The sequence below is a fragment of the Ranitomeya imitator genome, chromosome 1, assembly GCF_032444005.1.
Source record: "Ranitomeya imitator isolate aRanImi1 chromosome 1, aRanImi1.pri, whole genome shotgun sequence".
Classification (NCBI taxonomy): Eukaryota; Metazoa; Chordata; class Amphibia; order Anura; family Dendrobatidae; genus Ranitomeya; species Ranitomeya imitator.
Window position 1 is genome coordinate 1,084,306,419 of NC_091282.1, and position 17,995 is coordinate 1,084,324,413.

General features: G+C 42.8%; 1 protein-coding gene across 2 annotated transcripts in view; it reads right to left on the reverse strand.

The window, feature by feature from the left end:
• Positions 1–17,995, reverse strand: part of FBXO8 (F-box protein 8) — a 68,121-nt gene that overhangs the window by 12,125 nt on the left and 38,001 nt on the right. For both annotated transcript variants that reach the window (XM_069744244.1, XM_069744245.1), the window contains 3 exons: positions 14,785–14,911; positions 4,837–4,955; positions 3,896–4,092 (listed from right to left, as the gene is read on the reverse strand). In XM_069744244.1, the coding sequence (XP_069600345.1) occupies positions 3,896–4,092; positions 4,837–4,955; positions 14,785–14,911 (443 nt within the window). The remainder of the gene's footprint in view (positions 1–3,895; positions 4,093–4,836; positions 4,956–14,784; positions 14,912–17,995) is intronic.

Here is a 17,995-nt window from a genome sequence, read left to right on the forward strand (position 1 = left end):
TTAGCCACATTGGGTTTTTCCTATTTCTAGTCCTTTTATTCCCACAAGGTATAAACCGCTTACACTGCCTATTTAGGATGTTCTTAAACATTTCCCATTTATTATCTGTATTCTCATTTCTGAGGATATTGTCCCAGTCTACCAGATTAAGGGCATCTCTAAGCTGTTCAAACTTTGCCTTCCTAAAGATCAATGTTTTTGTGACTCCCTGACAAGTCCCCCTAGTGAAAGACAGGTGAAACTGCACAATATTGTGGTCGCTATTTCCTAAATGCCCAACCACCTGCAGATTTGTTATTCTGTCAGGTCTATTAGATAGTATTAGGTCTAAAAGTGCTGCTCCTCTGGTTGGATTCTGCACCAATTGTGAAAGATAATTTTTCTTGGTTATTAGCAGAAACCTGTTGCCTTTATGGGTTTCACAGGTTTCTGTTTCCCAGTTAATATCCGGGTAGTTAAAGTCCCCCATAACCAGGACCTCATTATGGGTTGCAGCTTCATCTATCTGCTTTAGAAGTAGACTTTCCATGCTTTCTGTTATATTTGGGGGTTTGTAACAGACCCCAATGAGAATTTTGTTACCATTTTTCCCTCCATGAATTTCAACCCATATGGACTCGACATCCTCATTCCCTTCGCTAATATCCTCCCTTAAAGTGGACTTTAGACAAGACTTTACATAGAGACAAACCCCTCCTCCTCTCCGATTTTTACGATCCTTTCTAAACAGACTGTAACCCTGTAAGTTAACTGCCCAGTCATAGCTTTCATCTAACCATGTCTCGGTTATTCCCACTATGTCAAAGTTACCTGTAGATATTTCTGCTTCTAGTTCTTCCATCTTGTTTGTCAGGCTTCTGGCGTTTGCGAGCATGCAGTTTAGAGGATTTTGTTTTGTTCCAATCTCCTCACTGTGGATTGTTTTAGAAATGTTCTTACCTCCCTTCTGAGTATGTTTTCCTGGGTCGTCTTTGTTCGAGTCTAATGTTTTTCTTCCCGTCCCCTCTTCTTCTAGTTTAACGCCCTCCTGATGAGTGTAGCGAGTCTTCTGGCGAATGTGTGTTTCCCAGGTTTGTTGAGGTGTAGTCCGTCTCTGGCGAGGAGTCCATCATACCAGTAATTCACACCGTGGTCCAGGAATCCAAATCCTTGTTGTCTGCACCATCGTCTTAGCCAGTTGTTTGCATCAAGGATCCTGTTCCATCTCCTGGTGCCATGCCCATCTACTGGAAGGATAGAAGAAAAAACTACCTGTGCATCCAGTTCCTTTACTTTCTTCCCCAACTCTTCAAAGTCCTTGCAGATTGTCGGTAGGTCCTTCCTTGCCGTGTCATTGGTGCCAACATGTATCAGAAGAAATGGGTGGACGTCCTTGGAGCTGAAGAGCTTTGGTATCCTATCGGTCACATCCTTGATCATCGCACCTGGAAGGCAGCATACTTCTCTTGCAGTTATGTCCGGTCTGCAGATGGCTGCTTCTGTGCCTCTCAGTAGTGAGTCTCCCACCACCACCACTCTTCGTTGCTTCTTGGCTGTACTTTTTGCTGTCACTTGTTGCTGTGTGCCCTTTTCTTTTTTGCTTGCTGGTATTGCTTCATTCTTAGGTGTGCCATCTTCATCCTCTACAAAGATTTGATATCGGTTCTTCAGTTGTGTGGTTGGTGATTTCTCCATGGTCTTCTTGCTTCTTTTGGTCACATGCTTCCACTCATCTGCTTTTGGAGGTTCTCTGACACTTTTTGCACCTTCTGTGACCAGTAGAGATGCTTCTGTTCTGTCTAGAAAGTCTTCATTCTCTTTGATGAGTTTCAAAGTTGCTATTCTTTCTTCCAGACCCCGCACCTTTTCTTCTAAAAGGGCCACTAGTCTACACTTCTGACAGGTGAAATTGGATTCTTCTTCTGGTCGATCTGTGAACATGTAGCACATGCTGCAGCTCACCATGTAGGTTGTCACATCTGCCATGTTGCTCCTAGATCCTGCTGACTTGCTGTGTGTTTTCCTTCTTGTGTAATCTACTCAGCCAAGCTCTCTTGCAATAATGTCCTACAGGCAAAAATTCGCGCGCCGTAAGGCGCGCGGTTTGGTGATGCTTTCGAAGCGGCTGGTCCCGGCTGTACCCAACGATCTTCTAGCTTAGGGAGACTTCGCTTCTCCCAGAAGGCACCTGGAATATGCAAATTAGCCTCCTGAAGCTTGAATCCCTGGTTTGGTGATGCTTTCGAAGCAGCTGGTCCCGGCTGTACCCAACGGTCTTCTAGCTTAGGGAGACTTCGCTTCTCCCAGAAGGCACCTGGAATATGCAAATTAGCCTCCTGAAGCTTGAATCCCTGGTTTGGTGATGCTTTCGAAGCAGCTGGTCCCGGCTGTACCCAACGATCTTCTAGCTTAGGGAGACTTCGCTTCTCCCAGAAGGCACCTGGAATATGCAAATTAGCCTCCTGAAGCTTGAATCCCTGGTTTGGTGATGCTTTCGAAGCAGCTGGTCCCGGCTGTACCCAACGATCTTCTAGCTTAGGGAGACTTCGCTTCTCCCAGAAGGCACCTGGAATATGCAAATTAGCCTCCTGAAGCTTGAATCCCTGGTTTGGTGATGCTTTCGAAGCAGCTGGTCCCGGCTGTACCCAACGATCTTCTAGCTTAGGGAGACTTCGCTTCTCCCAGAAGGCACCTGGAATATGCAAATTAGCCTCCTGAAGCTTGAATCCCTGGTTTGGTGATGCTTTCGAAGCAGCTGGTCCCGGCTGTACCCAACGATCTTCTAGCTTAGGGAGACTTCGCTTCTCCCAGAAGGGAGAAGCGAAGTCTCCCTAAGCTAGAAGAGTAAGTATATAATTCCACATGTGTTAATTCATAGTTTTGATGCCTTCAGTGTGAATGTACAATTTTCATAGTCATGAAAATACAGAAAAATCTTTAAATGAGAAGGTGTGTCCAAACTTTTGGTCTGTACTGATGTATATATATTTTCGCTATATGCATAATACGCAATAAAAAGTGAATTAGTCTATACACTTAAACATGGTATCAATAGAAACAGTGACTCGACTCGCAAGACAAAAACCCCAACTAAATTCTAAGAACATTGTAGCTCTTGTAGAGACAGGACCCGAAGAATTCTTGTACTAAAGCTGACGTCAGTAATTTGTGCAGTATAATCAGTCTGGCAGTACCAGGAACATTATGGCTTATAAAATCAGAAAGCTTTGACTTATGATACTCACATCCCCACAATTGGGATAGCTATGCTTACAGGAGATGAATAACTGGTTGCCAAGCCTGGCCTGGTGACAGGAGATGATCTGTGGTATGTGCTTACCCATTTTTTTAGCAATTTTACAGCTAATATTTTTTTTACATTTGACCTCTTCACTACTCCAAGTGTTTTTATTTCAAGAATCTATTCTTGAGCTACAGAATAACACAGACATAAAAAACAAACATACATACTATAGTAATAAAAATAACATTATTTCTGATTATATATCTGTTTGTTGTACACTTCTAACTGAAATCTATCAATCCCAATTTTCTGTGTCAGGAAAATCTCACCGAAGAAGAACAGAAACTAAGTCACTAATCTTGCAGTAGAGTGGTCAGGAACTCGCCTCCAGCCAAATCTTAAATTTTGGTTGGAGTTGAACATCAAATTTCCCCTTCAAGTTTACCCATTGACTTTACTGATCATACATCATTGATTAGTAGGGGTCTGACAACTAGGATGCCCATTATCTGGAGAATCGGTCAGTTTCAGACCTCTATGTCATGAAAGAGCAGGCAGAATACTGTGAACAGGACTCTTTCTCGGTGAGAGTCTATATGGTCAGAGCACCTCATAAGTGTCTGCTGGGATCTTCACGGATTAAAACTTGACAAGTCCAAAGTGCACTCTTACCAGGGCTGAGACCAAGATCTCGTGCTAGTGTAGGGTTGCAAGCACAGAATCGGTGTGAAAATTTAGTGATGAGTGTTTCTAGGTATTCCCCTCGTTCTTCGGGCGCATGTATGTGCCGGAAAAACTCTCTCAGTGCATTTGGTAGAAATTGATTGCTGAAATTGTGCAATGTCACAAGGTCATCTAATACATCTCTCCTAGAAAAAAACAAAACAAGACAATATATTTTTTATGGGCAAGATAAAGTATACAACATCAACAGAGACCATCATGTCCAAGAATGGTGCCAACCTCTACCGTTCCACAGCCGGCTGAAGAGAAGCATGAGCTGAAGAAACAGGCAGGATGCCATAGTCCGCTAATTCATCTACATAAAGTATTGAAATACAAATTTGTCCCCAAATGTAATATTCCCCCTAACATGATTGTGAATTTAAGGTCTATCATATAATGAATCCAACAAGGGAAAATGTAAGGAAAGTACATTTCATGGCTTTAAGATTTGCTTTTAGGGCTTACGTTCCCTTATAATTGGTTATGCAATACTTCTCATATGGATAAGACGTCAATAGATCAATATTAGATTGGTGTGGGTCTGATTATCGGCACCGATCAGCTGTTGTAAAAGCCAAAGCACATCCGAACTCCGCAGCCTCGTCACTGGTTATAGAAGGTGCTTGCCGGTTCCTACTTGCCTGTACTGCATTTCTTAGTGGACTTTCAAGATATTGCCGAGTCGTTCTATACACTCTAATTAGCTGATCGGAAAGGGGGCCGACAGTCAGACCTGCACCAATGTAATATCAATGGCTAAGAACTAGACAGGCCCCTTTAATATGGGAGCAGACAAAAATAATATATGAACACAGGTAAGACGCTGAATATTACTGGTTTATGATTTAACAGTATAAGTGGCAGTAAAAGTATTGTGACCCCTTTACCTTTCATCAAGATATATCCTTAACTTCTTCCAGTTGAGAGTTCTGGTATAGAAGATGAACTTTGCAATCTCCTTTGGTGAGTCATCAAGTATACCCCTGGATAAAAAATATTCTATTCCCTAGAAGAGAATAAAGGAATCCATTCATAATCAAATAAAAACCCCACAAAAAAAGATTAGAAAATGCAATGATGGTGGCAACCAAATATAACTACTTAGGCACTATCACAGATAACAGTCGGGGGGATGGAGATCTGCTGTCACTAGTTTGCCAGGGGAACGCAACTCCGCTGCCTCTAATCGTCAGGACAACTACACAACTGGATGGGCAAGGCCGTGGCCACTACTAGGCCGGGTATTGGGGAACTCACAGTGAACGTATGGTCTATGTACCTAGAATTCCAATGCATGGGATATTTATGTATATACATCTCAGATTCCAACACATGGCATATATGTATATATATATATATTTTTATTATATATACACACACATGTGCCACCATCGATCGTTTACACAGGCTGATTGGAGACCTGTTACAAATATGGTTTCATGGGTGCAGTTTACAGAGTAAGAGGAACAGAGCCATTAAATGTTATATGTTTTTTAATCCAGAAAGGTAGATGTGGTTTATAAAAAAAAATAATAATAATATACAAAAGATACAAAAAGTTAACAAAACAATACGGTATACACAATTACATGAAGTAAAAGAGATAACAAAAGAAAATTACTAAACCGGTGTCATGGAAATGGCTGATAGCTGAGCAGAGGGAGGTACTCCTCAGAGCCAAAGCAAGCTATATCTTTCAGGATTGACCAAATACACAAACCCAAATTCGGCTTTTGATTAGATCATGGTTACTCCCCTTGGTGAGCTCACGTGGGGGCTGGATGTGCTAGGTTTTTTTTAGAATTTTATGAGATCCCAAACTTACAGGATATCTTTATCCCTGGAGGTCCCAGGCAGTAGATATTGTCTTCATGTTTCCCATTTCAATTTTTTCTTTGTATAGAGATAAAACATGGCTCAGATAGCATCACCCATCGGACAATTATTAAGTTGGCTTTACAGTGATGTGAGTGAATGTGTTATGTTTGTCCCTTTGCTACAACGCTTAAAATATATCTCCCATAAATATTGAATAGAAGCAAACCCCAATTCAACACAGACCACTGGTTCCAAAACATTTCAGAACAGCGATTTGATCAGCGGAAGCTCTATCCCTGGGAAATGTACTTCTCCGCCTCTGCGTAAACAGATCCCAGTCTTAGGCTAGGTTCCCATTGCGTTAATGGGACCGCGCTAACGGACAGCGTTGCACAGTGAAATTAACGCCGTGCAACGCATCCGTTAGCGCGCCCATTAACAGCAATGGGGACGTGCATCACTAGCGCGTGCCATTTTCGGCACGCGCTAGCGATGTGCTGGTGTTTTGTGGTGCGCCGCGGATGCCCGAGGTCCGTTCCCCGCTCTCGCAGATCGGAGATCTGCGAGAGCGAGGACGTTTAATGCGACCCCTTTACAACACATTGCGTTAGCGCAATCCGCTAGCGCTAGGCGCGAAATGGATTGCACTAACGCAATCTGAACCTAGCCTTAGTGTCTGGCTCTCAGAGCAAATTTCCTGTGGCATTTACCAGGTCACTGCAGGATATCCCTACTTCAATGGAGGTTGAAGTGTCAGCTTTTTCCCACTTCACAGTTAGAACTAATCCCATATGTTCAGTGTGAGGGTGATCGGTCCCCTCTCCGCAGATGCCTATATAGATTTTAACTTTTCTCTATAACCATCTCTATTCACATGTTTGTTTATGTTTTCCCTTTACAACAAGCAGTTAACAAAATTACCTTCCTGTGTAGTCAGGTTTCTTACAGAAGCAAAGGAGCCCGAGTGATTTATATCGGGGTCCATTTAATGTTGAATTTTAGAACAGAAAAAAAAAGGTCTGCCTGTAAGGGTATGTTCACACGTTCAGGATTTCCATCCTTTTTTTTTCAGGACAGTTTTTTTAAAAAACTGCAGCTCTTGGCAGAAAACGCAGGTCCTTTTTTTGTCCGTTTTTGATGCGTTTTTGATGCGTTTTTTGATGCTTTTTTTATCCTTTTTTTACTGTGTGTTTCCTAGGAAGCTTTTTAGGGCTAAAATGGCTGAAAATACCTAACCCTACCCCTAACCCTACCCCTAACCCTAACCCTAACCCTACCCTTAACCCTACCCCTACCCCTACCCCTAACCCTAACCCTACCCCTAACCCTATTCTAACCTTAGTGAAAAAAAAAAAAAAAAATTCTTAATTTTTTTTATTGTCCCTACCAATGGGGGTGACAAAGTGGGGGGGTGTCATTTACTATTTTTTTATTTTGATCACTGAGATATAACCTATCTCAGTGATCAAAATGCACTTTGGAGCGAATCTGCCGGCCGGCAGATTCGGCGGGCGCACTGCGCATGCGCCCGCCATTTTGCAAGATGGCGGCGCCCAGGGAGAAGACGGCCGGACGGACACCGGGACGCCGGGTAAGTATAAGGGGGGGAGATTAGGGCACGGGGGGGGGGGGCATCGGAGCACGGGGGGGGGCATCGGAGCACGGGGGGGCATCCACACTCCGCCCACGCACTTCCGCCCGCTCCCCCGCACTTCCTGCTGCAGCGGTTCTGCACATCAAATCGCAGTAAAACCCGCAGATATATTTTTGATCTGCGGGTTTTACTGCGATTTTGACCTCACAATGGAGGTCTATGGGTGCAGAACCGCTGCGGTTCAGGAAGAAGAATTGACATGCTCCTTCTTTTTTCCGGGAGCTATTCAGCGCGTCTTTTTTTTTACAATTTCCGGACCATGTGCACAGTGTGTCCTGTTTTCCATAGGGTACAGTGTACTGTACCCTGCATGGAAAACAGCTGCGGAACCGCAGCGGCAAAACCGCCGCGGTTCCGCGGTAAAAAACGCACTGTGTGAACATGGCCTAAAACAATTTCTTCTGTTCAAAATATAAACAGTACAACAGGAAACAAGATGGACCAAATTTAAAATCAATGATATATTTGGATACGTTTGACATATGCCACAGTATGCACAGTTAAATGTGTGTAGCTTTACTGAAGCTACCGATACTTTGTGGCCACGCACCCTGAGGAAGCGAGTCACGCGAAACGAGCATTGGAGAAGAGGTGCGGAGTGTGCGTGGATATCAATATGGGTCATTACACTCTCTCATACAGTGGGGCAAAAAAGTATTTAGTCAGTCAGCAATAGTGCAAGTTCCACCACTTAAAAAGATGAGAGGCGTCTGTAATTTACATCATAGGTAGACCTCAACTATGGGAGACAAACTGAGAAAAAAAAATCCAGAAAATCACATTGTCTGTTTTTTTAACATTTTATTTGCATATTATGGTGGAAAATAAGTATTTGGTCAGAAACAAAATTTCATCTCAATACTTTGTAATATATCCTTTGTTGGCAATGACAGAGGTCAAACGTTTTCTGTAAGTCTTCACAAGGTTGCCACACACTGTTGTTGGTATGTTGGCCCATTCCTCAATGCAGATCTCCTATAGAGCAGTGATGTTTTTGGCTTTTCGCTTGGCAACACGGACTTTCAACTCCCTCCAAAGGTTTTCTATAGGGTTGAGATCTGGAGACTGGCTAGGCCACTCCAGGACCTTGAAATGCTTCTTACGAAGCCACTCCTTTGTTGCCCTGGCGGTGTGCTTTGGATCATTGTCATGTTGAAAGACCCAGCCACGTTTCATCTTCAATGCCCTTGCTGATGGAAGGAGGTTTGCACTCAAAATCTCACGATACATGGCCCCATTCATTCTTTCATGTACCCGGATCAGTCGTCCTGGCCCCTTTGCAGAGAAACAGCCCCAAAGCATGATGTTTCCACCACCATGCTTTACACTAGGTATGGTGTTTGATGGATGCAACTCAGTATTCTCTTTCCTCCAAACACGACAAGTTGTGTTTCTACCAAACAGTTCCAGTTTGGTTTCATCAGACCATAGGACATTCTCCCAAAACTCCTCTGGATCATCCAAATGCTCTCTAGCAAACTTCAGACGGGCCCGGACATGTACTGGCTTAAGCAGTGGGACACGTCTGGCACTGCAGGATCTGAGTCCATGGTGGTGTAGTGTGTTACTTATGGTAGGCCTTGTTATATTGGTCCCAGCTCTCTGCAGTTCATTCACTAGGTCCCCCCGCGTGGTTCTGGGATTTTTGCTCACCGTTCTTGTGATCATTCTGACCCCACGGGGTGGGATTTTGCGTGGAGCCCCAGATCGATGGAGATTATCAGTGGTCTTGTATGTCTTCCATTTTCTAATTATTGCTCCCACTGTTGATTTCTTCACTCCAAGCTGGTTGGCTATTGCAGATTCAGTCTTCCCAGCCTGGTGCAGGGCTACAATTTTGTTTCTGGTGTCCTTTGACAGCTCTTTGGTCTTCACCATAGTGGAGTTTGGAGTCAGACTGTTTGAGGGTGTGCACAGGTGTCTTTTTATACTGATAACAAGTTTAAACAGGTGCCATTACTACAGGTAATGAGTGGAGGAAAGAGGAGACTCTTAAAGAAGAAGTTACAGGTCTGTGAGAGCCAGAAATCTTGATTGTTTGTTTCTGACCAAATACTTATTTTCCACCATAATATGCAAATAAAATGTTAAAAAAACAGACAATGTGATTTTCTGGATTTTTTTTCTCAGTTTGTCTCCCATAGTTGAGGTCTACCTATGATGTAAATTACAGACGCCTCTCATCTTTTTAAGTGGTGGAACTTGTACTATTGCTGACTGACTAAATACTTTTTTGCCCCACTGTATGTCTATTGTGGCTAACAAGTGAGATACTGCCTTTTATACTGCTCGATACATTGATTCATTACGGACTTGATATAATTAACTAATAGTCACTGTGCATGTGAATACCCTTATCTAAATGTGATATTGTTCTTTATCCACCATGCATGTGAATACTTTTATATGTTCTTGTGATATACACACAAAACAAGCCGTCCACTCTCCTTCTCCCACCTGCTCTGTCTCTCTTTGCTTCTCCTCACTGCTGGCGACATACCGCCCAATCCTGGACCCCCACAGCTCATACCTCCCATTATTACCCCCTTCTATCGCTCCCAACCCAACATAAACACTGAAATCTTGCCCACCTCAAATCTGTGCCCTCAACACCCAACCCCCTTGCTCCCACTCTCTGGATCACTCTGGAATGCCCGCTCCGTCTGCAATAAACTCCACGTGATTCAAGAAGTCTTTACCTCTCGTAATCTTTCCTTTTTCGGCCTCACCGAAACATGGCTGACACCCTCTGACACAGCCTCCCCTGCTGCACTATGTTACGGTGGCCTCCAGTTCACCCACGCTCTGTCATGGAAACAGATATGGTGAAGGAGTGGGCCTTCTCCTTTCTTCCAACTGTACCTTTAACCCAATTCCACCTCAACCCTCCCTTATCCTTCCCTCTTTCTGTCCGCCTCTACTCTCCCTCCAGCGTCCAAATGGCAGTCATATACCGACCTCCGGGCCCAACCACTGCCTTTATTGACCAATTCTCCACCTGGCTCCATCACTTTCTGTCTGATGACATTCCCACCATCATCATGGGTGACTTCAACATCCCCATTGACACCCACCAGCCTCCAAACTCCTGTCCCTTTCTTCATCTTTTGGACTTACTCAGTGGTCCTCCTCAGCCTCCCACACAGACGGACAGAGATTAGAACTGGTCTTCACCCGTTTCTGCTCCCTATCTAACTTCACCACCTCCCCTTTCCATCTGACCACCATCTACTCACTTTCTCATCACTGTCCTACACACCTGTCAACCATGTCCAGCAACATGCGCACCCCCGCAGAAACTTCGCACATCTAGACCCTCACACACTCTGACTATTCAGCCACTGTCCTCCATAGCTTCACTCCATGACAGACACTGCCACTAGTTTCTACAATGCCATTCTGGCGTCAGCCATCGACTCGGTCGCCCCAGTCATGCATAGAGTGCGATGAATCAATAGACAACCCTGGCACAATAACATCACTAAAAAGCTTCGGCAAGTATCCGGAATTGCAGAACGGCGTTGGAAGAAAACACATCCGCAAGATGATTTCACTGCACTCAAAAAAGCAACACCCGCATTCAAATCAGCTCTCACCTCTGCTAAACAGGCCTACTTCACATCCCTCGTATCTTCTTTATCCCACAACCCCAAACAGTTGTTCAACACCTTTAACTCCCTCCTCCGCCCACCACTGCCCCCTCCGACTTCCTTAATCTCTGCCGAGGACTTTGCCACACACTTCAAAAATAAGATAGACCAAACAAGGCAAGTCTTTGTTGTCCAACCACCACAACCCCTTTGTATGCCAGACCAATGCCCAAACCCCATAACGTTCCTCTCCAAAATCAATGAAGGACAGCTTGCTTATCTTCTCTCCAAATCACACCTCACCACTTGTGCGCTTGACCTCATCCCATCCCACATCCTCCCCAACCTCACCTCGCTAATCCCATCCCTAACCCATCTCTTCAATCTATCACTAACTTCTGGTACCTTTCCCCTCTGCTTTCAAACATGCCAATCACACCTATCCTCAAAAAGCCTTCCCTTAACCCGAGCGTTATATCCAGCTACTGCCCCATATCTTTGCTCTCATTTGCTTCCAAACTACTTGAGCAGCACGTCCATGCTGAACTTTCCTCTCACCTTGCATCTCTCTCTTCGACAGCCTACAATCTGGCTTCCATCCCCACCATTCCACTGAGACTGCCCTGACCAAACTTGCAAACGACTTACTTACAGCCAAAGCTAACAGACAATTCTCTATACTCCTCCTTCTAGACCTGTCCTCTGCCTTCGATACAGCTGACCACTGCCTCCTACTACAGATCCTCTATTCCTTTGGTGTCAAAGACCTCGCCCTATCCTGGATCTCCTCATACCTCACCAACCGCACATTTAGCATTTCCTACTCCCATACTACCTCTCATCTCGCCCCCTCTCTGTTGGTGTCCCCCAAGGCTCTGTCCTAGGACCTCTTCTCTTAATCTATACCCTTGGCTTGGGACACCTCAAAGTCCTATGGCTTCCAGTACCATCTATATGGCAACGACATTCAGATCTATCTCTCAGGCCCAGATGTCACCTCTCTGCTCTCCAGAATCGCAGAGTGTCTATCAGCCATATTTTCCTCCTTCTCCTCTCGCTTCCTCAAACTCAATGTGGACAAAACCAAATTAATTATCTTTCCATCTCGCACACCTTCCCTACCGGATCTATCTATCTATCTATCTATCTATCTATCTATCTATCTATCTATCTATCTATCTATCTATCTATCTATCTATCTATCACAACAAATGAATTCACACTTTCCCCCGTCCCAGTAATCCGTTGCCTCGGAGTAACCCTTGAGTCTACCCTGTCCTTTAAACTCTACTAAAATGCTTGTGCATGCCCTAATCATCTCTCGCCTCGACTACTGCAACATCCTCCTTTGTGGCCTACCCTCTAACACTCTTGCACCCCTCCAGTCCATCCTTAATTCTGCTGCACTACTAATTAACCTCTCTCCTCGCTACACTCCTGCTTCCCCTCTTTGCAAATCCCTTCACTGGCTCCCAATTTCCCAGCGTATCCAGTTTAAACTACTAACACTCACTTACAAAGCCATCCATAACCTTTCTCCTTCGTAAATTTCCATACTAATCTCTCAATATCTTCCCTCACGTAATCTCCGGTCCTCCCAAGACCTCATTCTCTCCTCTCACCCAACTGCCTCCAAGACTTCTCCCGAATATCCCTCATCATCTGGAATTCTGTGCCCCAACATGTCCAATTATCCACCACATTTTGATCCTTCAAACGGAACCTGAAAACCCATCTCTTCAAAGAAGCTTACAACCTGTAATGACCACCTCAACACCATCGGAGCTACCGCAACCCCCGACCTACTGTCTCCTTCCCCACAATGCTCTAGAATGTAAGCCCGCAAGGGCAGGGTCATCTCCCCTCTGTATCAGTCCGTCATTGTTAGTTTTGCTTACTGTAAGTGATATTTGTATTTTGATGTAACCCCGTCTCATGTACAGCACTATATATATCTCAATTTACAGCGAAAGTACTACTTTCTTGAGTTATGCTGAAAGACAAAATGATATACCATGTCTGTATGAATTAATGTATGGCAAACAATTCCTATTAAGCTTACCAGTCCAAATATAAGACTGTATGTATTATATTGAGAGATGTTATTGTTTTGTATATTTTATTGAGCTTTTCTGGTCTCCTTTTTCTCATGTTTTCTAATTGTATTAGCTTAGCCACTCCATTATACAAGACCACTGTGTCTTCGAGCAGGTTGGCATAGATGCCCCTGAGCTGGTGGTAATGCTTCCCATTAAAAATTAAGTAATTGTGTCATAGAATAAATTGTAACAGTTCTAAAATAAACTTGTTGTGTGAAATCAGGTGTGTCCCTCTAGAACAGGGGTGGGGAATCTATTTTCTGCCAAGGGCCATTTGGATATTTATACCATCCTTTGTGGGCCGTACAAACTCCGTGCACAGAGTACATCCTGACTCTGGCACTGGTCTCAGGACGTAATCTTTCATTGCATGCCCTTCAGTGTTCAGTAGTGAACACAGTGTGTGTGCGCTAACAGAGCAAGAAGAAATTAATAAGCTGGTTGTAATCAAAATACACCTCCCTGCCCAAGAATGCGGTCCCTGAGAAGCCTGATAAAAGATCATAGAAGGCCGTAAATGGCCCTGAGGTTCCCCATCCCTGCTCTAGAATTTAGAAAGATGTCCACCGCTGACAGACCCGCTACTTGGTGGGATACTGGAGTAGTTGTTTTGGACTTAATGAGCAGCATTCCGTGCTCCATTTACTATTCGAGAACTGACATATGAGGACTGTGGATGCATCTGAACATCTAAAGCACAGATGCACTTTACCATTTTGTCTGAGGACTGTTTTGGACATAATAAGTAGCACCCAGTATTCTATCTGGTACTGCTCATGATTCAGAATTATTTGCACCACCTCATTATTACGGATATTTAGAATCATCCCTGCAGGGTTTTTTTCTGTCTAGTTTTTTTCCTCATTGAATTTATATATTATTATTTATTATTATAGCGCCATTTATTCCATGGCGCTTTACATGTGAGGAGGGGTATACATAATAAAAACAAGTACAATAATCTTCAACAGTACAAGTCACAACTGGTACAGGAGGAGAGAGGACCCTGCCCGCGAGGGCTCACAATCTACAAGTGTATTGTAATGAAAGAGGTGTAAGCTCTTGGCACAGGGGCATAATTCTACCACTTTACAGAGCAACCTCATGTGGAATATGTACTTCACGTCTGGGCACTAGATCATATAAAAGGATGACCTGGAGCCAGATAAGCCACAAAACTGAGAAGAGGAATGGAGGATTTAAGTTATGAGGAAAGATTAAAAGAATTACATTTATTTAGTCTTGAATAGAGATATCTATACATGATTAACTAGTACAATGGCCCAAACAAAAAGTATGGTCAAAAAACACGTAAACTCAAAAAAAGTCAAAATGGCGCTGTCTCCGTATGGAAAAAAAAAGTTCAGTCTCCAGAGGAGACAAGGCTCCTTTACCATGAGAACCAGTACGGTAATTTGTGGGATCGTCTCTCTCAAAAGCTGGTCACAGAAGGAACAATATATGGTAGAAAAAAAATCAGAAGGGAAACATGCTCTTTAGGCAGATTGGTTAGCCTTTCCCATCCCCCAGTTGAACTTGATGACGTGACTTTTTTCAACAGTACTAACTATGCAAGTCACTGCTACATTTAGGCTAAGAGAATATTCTATTTGTACATGGCAACTTGTTCCTTATTAATGAAAAACGTATGCAGCGATATTATCCCTGATTTACCTCATGTGGGTTAGCATTAAAAGTTAAACTTCCTTCATCCAGGCGCATGTAGAGATTTCGATACGAAAATCCTGGCGGGTGTCTTCTATTGTAAATGGAACAATGTCCCCAGGTAGACTTGCATAACCTAAGTAATCAGAAAATATGTCAAACATATACATACAGAAATATTTATCTCTATATAACATACGGTATATACACATAGTATATACACATACATACACACACTAGATGGTGGCCCGATTCTAACACATCGGGTATTCTAGAATATGTATGTAGCTTATTTATGAAGTTTTCAGAATTATGCAATTTACACACAGGATTCGGCCGGCCGGGCACGACCAATTAGCGAAGAAAGGTTCAAATTCTGCGCCAATTCAAGGGTGGACTGCGCCTGTCGCTGATTGGTCACGCCTGGCCGCGAACAATCAGTGAAGCCAGGGCCTGCTCCAGGTTTTTGAGGGCCCCGGGCGAAAGTCTCAGTGGGCTCCCCTCTTTAACACATACCACGATTCATGATGCACAGATACAGCAGAGAAATATAGCACAGCCAAGTAGCGCATAAGACAGCCCACGTAGTATATAACACAGCCCACATAGTATATAGCACAGCCCACGCAGTGTATAACAGTCCACGTAGTATATAGCACAGCCCACGCAGTGTATAACAGTCCACGTAGTATATAGCACAGCCCACGCAGTGTATAACAGTCCACGTAGTATATAGCACAGTCCATGTAGTATATAGCACAGTCCATGTAGTATATAGCACAGCCACGTAATATATAGCACAGTCCACGTAATATATTGCACAGCCACGTAATATATTGCACAGCCACGTAATATATTGCACAGCCACGTAATATATTGCACAGCCACGTAATATATTGCACAGCCACGTAATATATTGCACAGCCACGTAATATATTGCACAGCCACGTAATATATTGCACAGCCACGTAATATATTGCACAGCCACGTAATATATTGCACAGCCACGTAATATATTGCACAGCCACGTAATATATTGCACAGCCACGTAATATATTGCACAGCCACGTAATATATTGCACAGCCACATAATATATTGCACAGCCACGTAATATATTGCACAGCCACGTAATATATTGCACAGCCACATAGTACATAGCAGAGACGTAGTATATAACACAGCCCACGCAGTATATAACAGTCCATGCAGTACATTGCCCAGCCACGTAATATATTGCACAGCCACGTAATATATACCACAGAGACGTAGTATATAACACAGCCCACGCAGTATATAGCAATGTGGGCACCATATCCCTGTTAAAAAAAAAAAACATTAAAAATAAAAAATAGTTATATACCCACCTTCCGTCGGCCCCGGATCCAGCCCAGGCGTTTAACGATGCTTCTCTCTCTCTCTCTATAATATATATAGATAGCTACCCATTAAAGGATTCTGGGAGAAGCATTTTGAAGGGAAGAGACACTGATTCCACCTATGTAGCGGTTCTGAGTGACTTTTCAAGAGTCAAATAGTAATAGCTACACAACAAAAGTAGATGGCTAAAGAAATCTTGGAGGAGATTTGTTCTGACCCTAAAGTTAAACCTAGAGTTTTCTAAGATATTCAATAATGTATATAAATTACACCAATTTCCAACATACAGAGACTGTCCAATGCCTCTATAGTTGCGGCCAGTCCTTAGACGCAATTTCATGAAAGTCTTCCTGGAAGACTCATAGATTACATGAATCACTAAAGGCTTGTGATTCCAATTTCACAATAAGTGGAAATGATTCGGAATTGCAGGCAATTATTCAAAACCCCAATAGATGAAAGCCTTCCCAAATGCAGAAGTGGGGTAGCGAGGTATAGCAGCAGGAAATGGAGATGTGACACTGCCCCTAACAAACCCCGGGATTGTGGTGGCTCCTCCAATCTGACATAATAATGGGAAAAGTTCCAAAACAGATGTTAGAATATAGGACAGTGGGAGACTAGGAGGATTAACAACTGCCTGGATTTACAGAAATTAGAGGATTAATAGATTGACTTTAATATCGGATAAAAAGCAATGACATTTTTCTTTTGATTTGTTAGGTTCAGATTTCTGATGCACCACAAGCATGTCTAAAAAACATTTTATAGTTATCTTCTGAGGCTCCAAGCACAAAAAAGGTATGATACAGGAATATACTGTCTATAAAGAATATTTGCCAATCATAATGGTAAACCGCAAGGATATTATTTTCTGTAATAATTTATTTAGCGCAATAGCTTTATGACATTTTTTTTGCTTTGCTTCTTTTGAAGTTTTTTTTTTTAAAGAACCTGATTTTTTTTAAGGAGTTTTCTAATTTTCTTTGTTCAGTAGCGCAGTGATCCACTGCCTCTTGGATTTCTGTTGCAAGCAAAGGCAGTAGACAAATCATAGCAGGTTTTTTTTTTTGTTGTTTTTTTAAAGCATGGAATATATTTACATTGTAGCCATCCTCCAACATGCAGAAAAGTTTTTAGTTGAGATTTTTTAGAAAGAAAAGAAGTTGGAGGCTAATGTGTCAAATTTCTTTACTCTAATATTGAGAATTGTACTACCTTACTGAAAGAGCAGCCTTGGTGTGGATGGTGCCAAATGCATTATCAAGGTGTAACACTTGATCATTAGTGACGTAGTTGAAGTGAGTGCACTAAAGAATTGGCACACCATTTTTCATAAATGTTTGCCCATATGTGCAAAAAGTTGCTGGAGTGCTTTTTTAAAGGCAACCTGTCACCACATTTGACCTATGTAAACTATTAACCCCTTTACCCCCAAGGGTGGTTTGCACGTTAATGACCGGGCCAATTTTTAAAATTCAGACCACTGTCCCTTTATGAGGTTATAACTCTGGAACGCTTCAACGGATCCCGGTGATTCTGACACTGTTTTCTCGTGACATATTGTACTTCATGATAGTGGTAAAATTTCTTTGATATTACCTGCGTTTATTTGTGAAAAAAACGGAAATTTGGCGAAAATTTCACAATTTTCCAACTTTTAATTTTTATGCAATTAAATCTGAGATATGTCACACAAAATACTTAATAACTAACATTTCCCCACATGTCTACTTTACATCAGCACAATTTTGGAACCAAACTTTTTTTTTGTTAGGGAGTTATAAGGGTTAAAAGTTGACCAGCAATTTCTAATTTTTACAACACCATTTTTTTTTTATT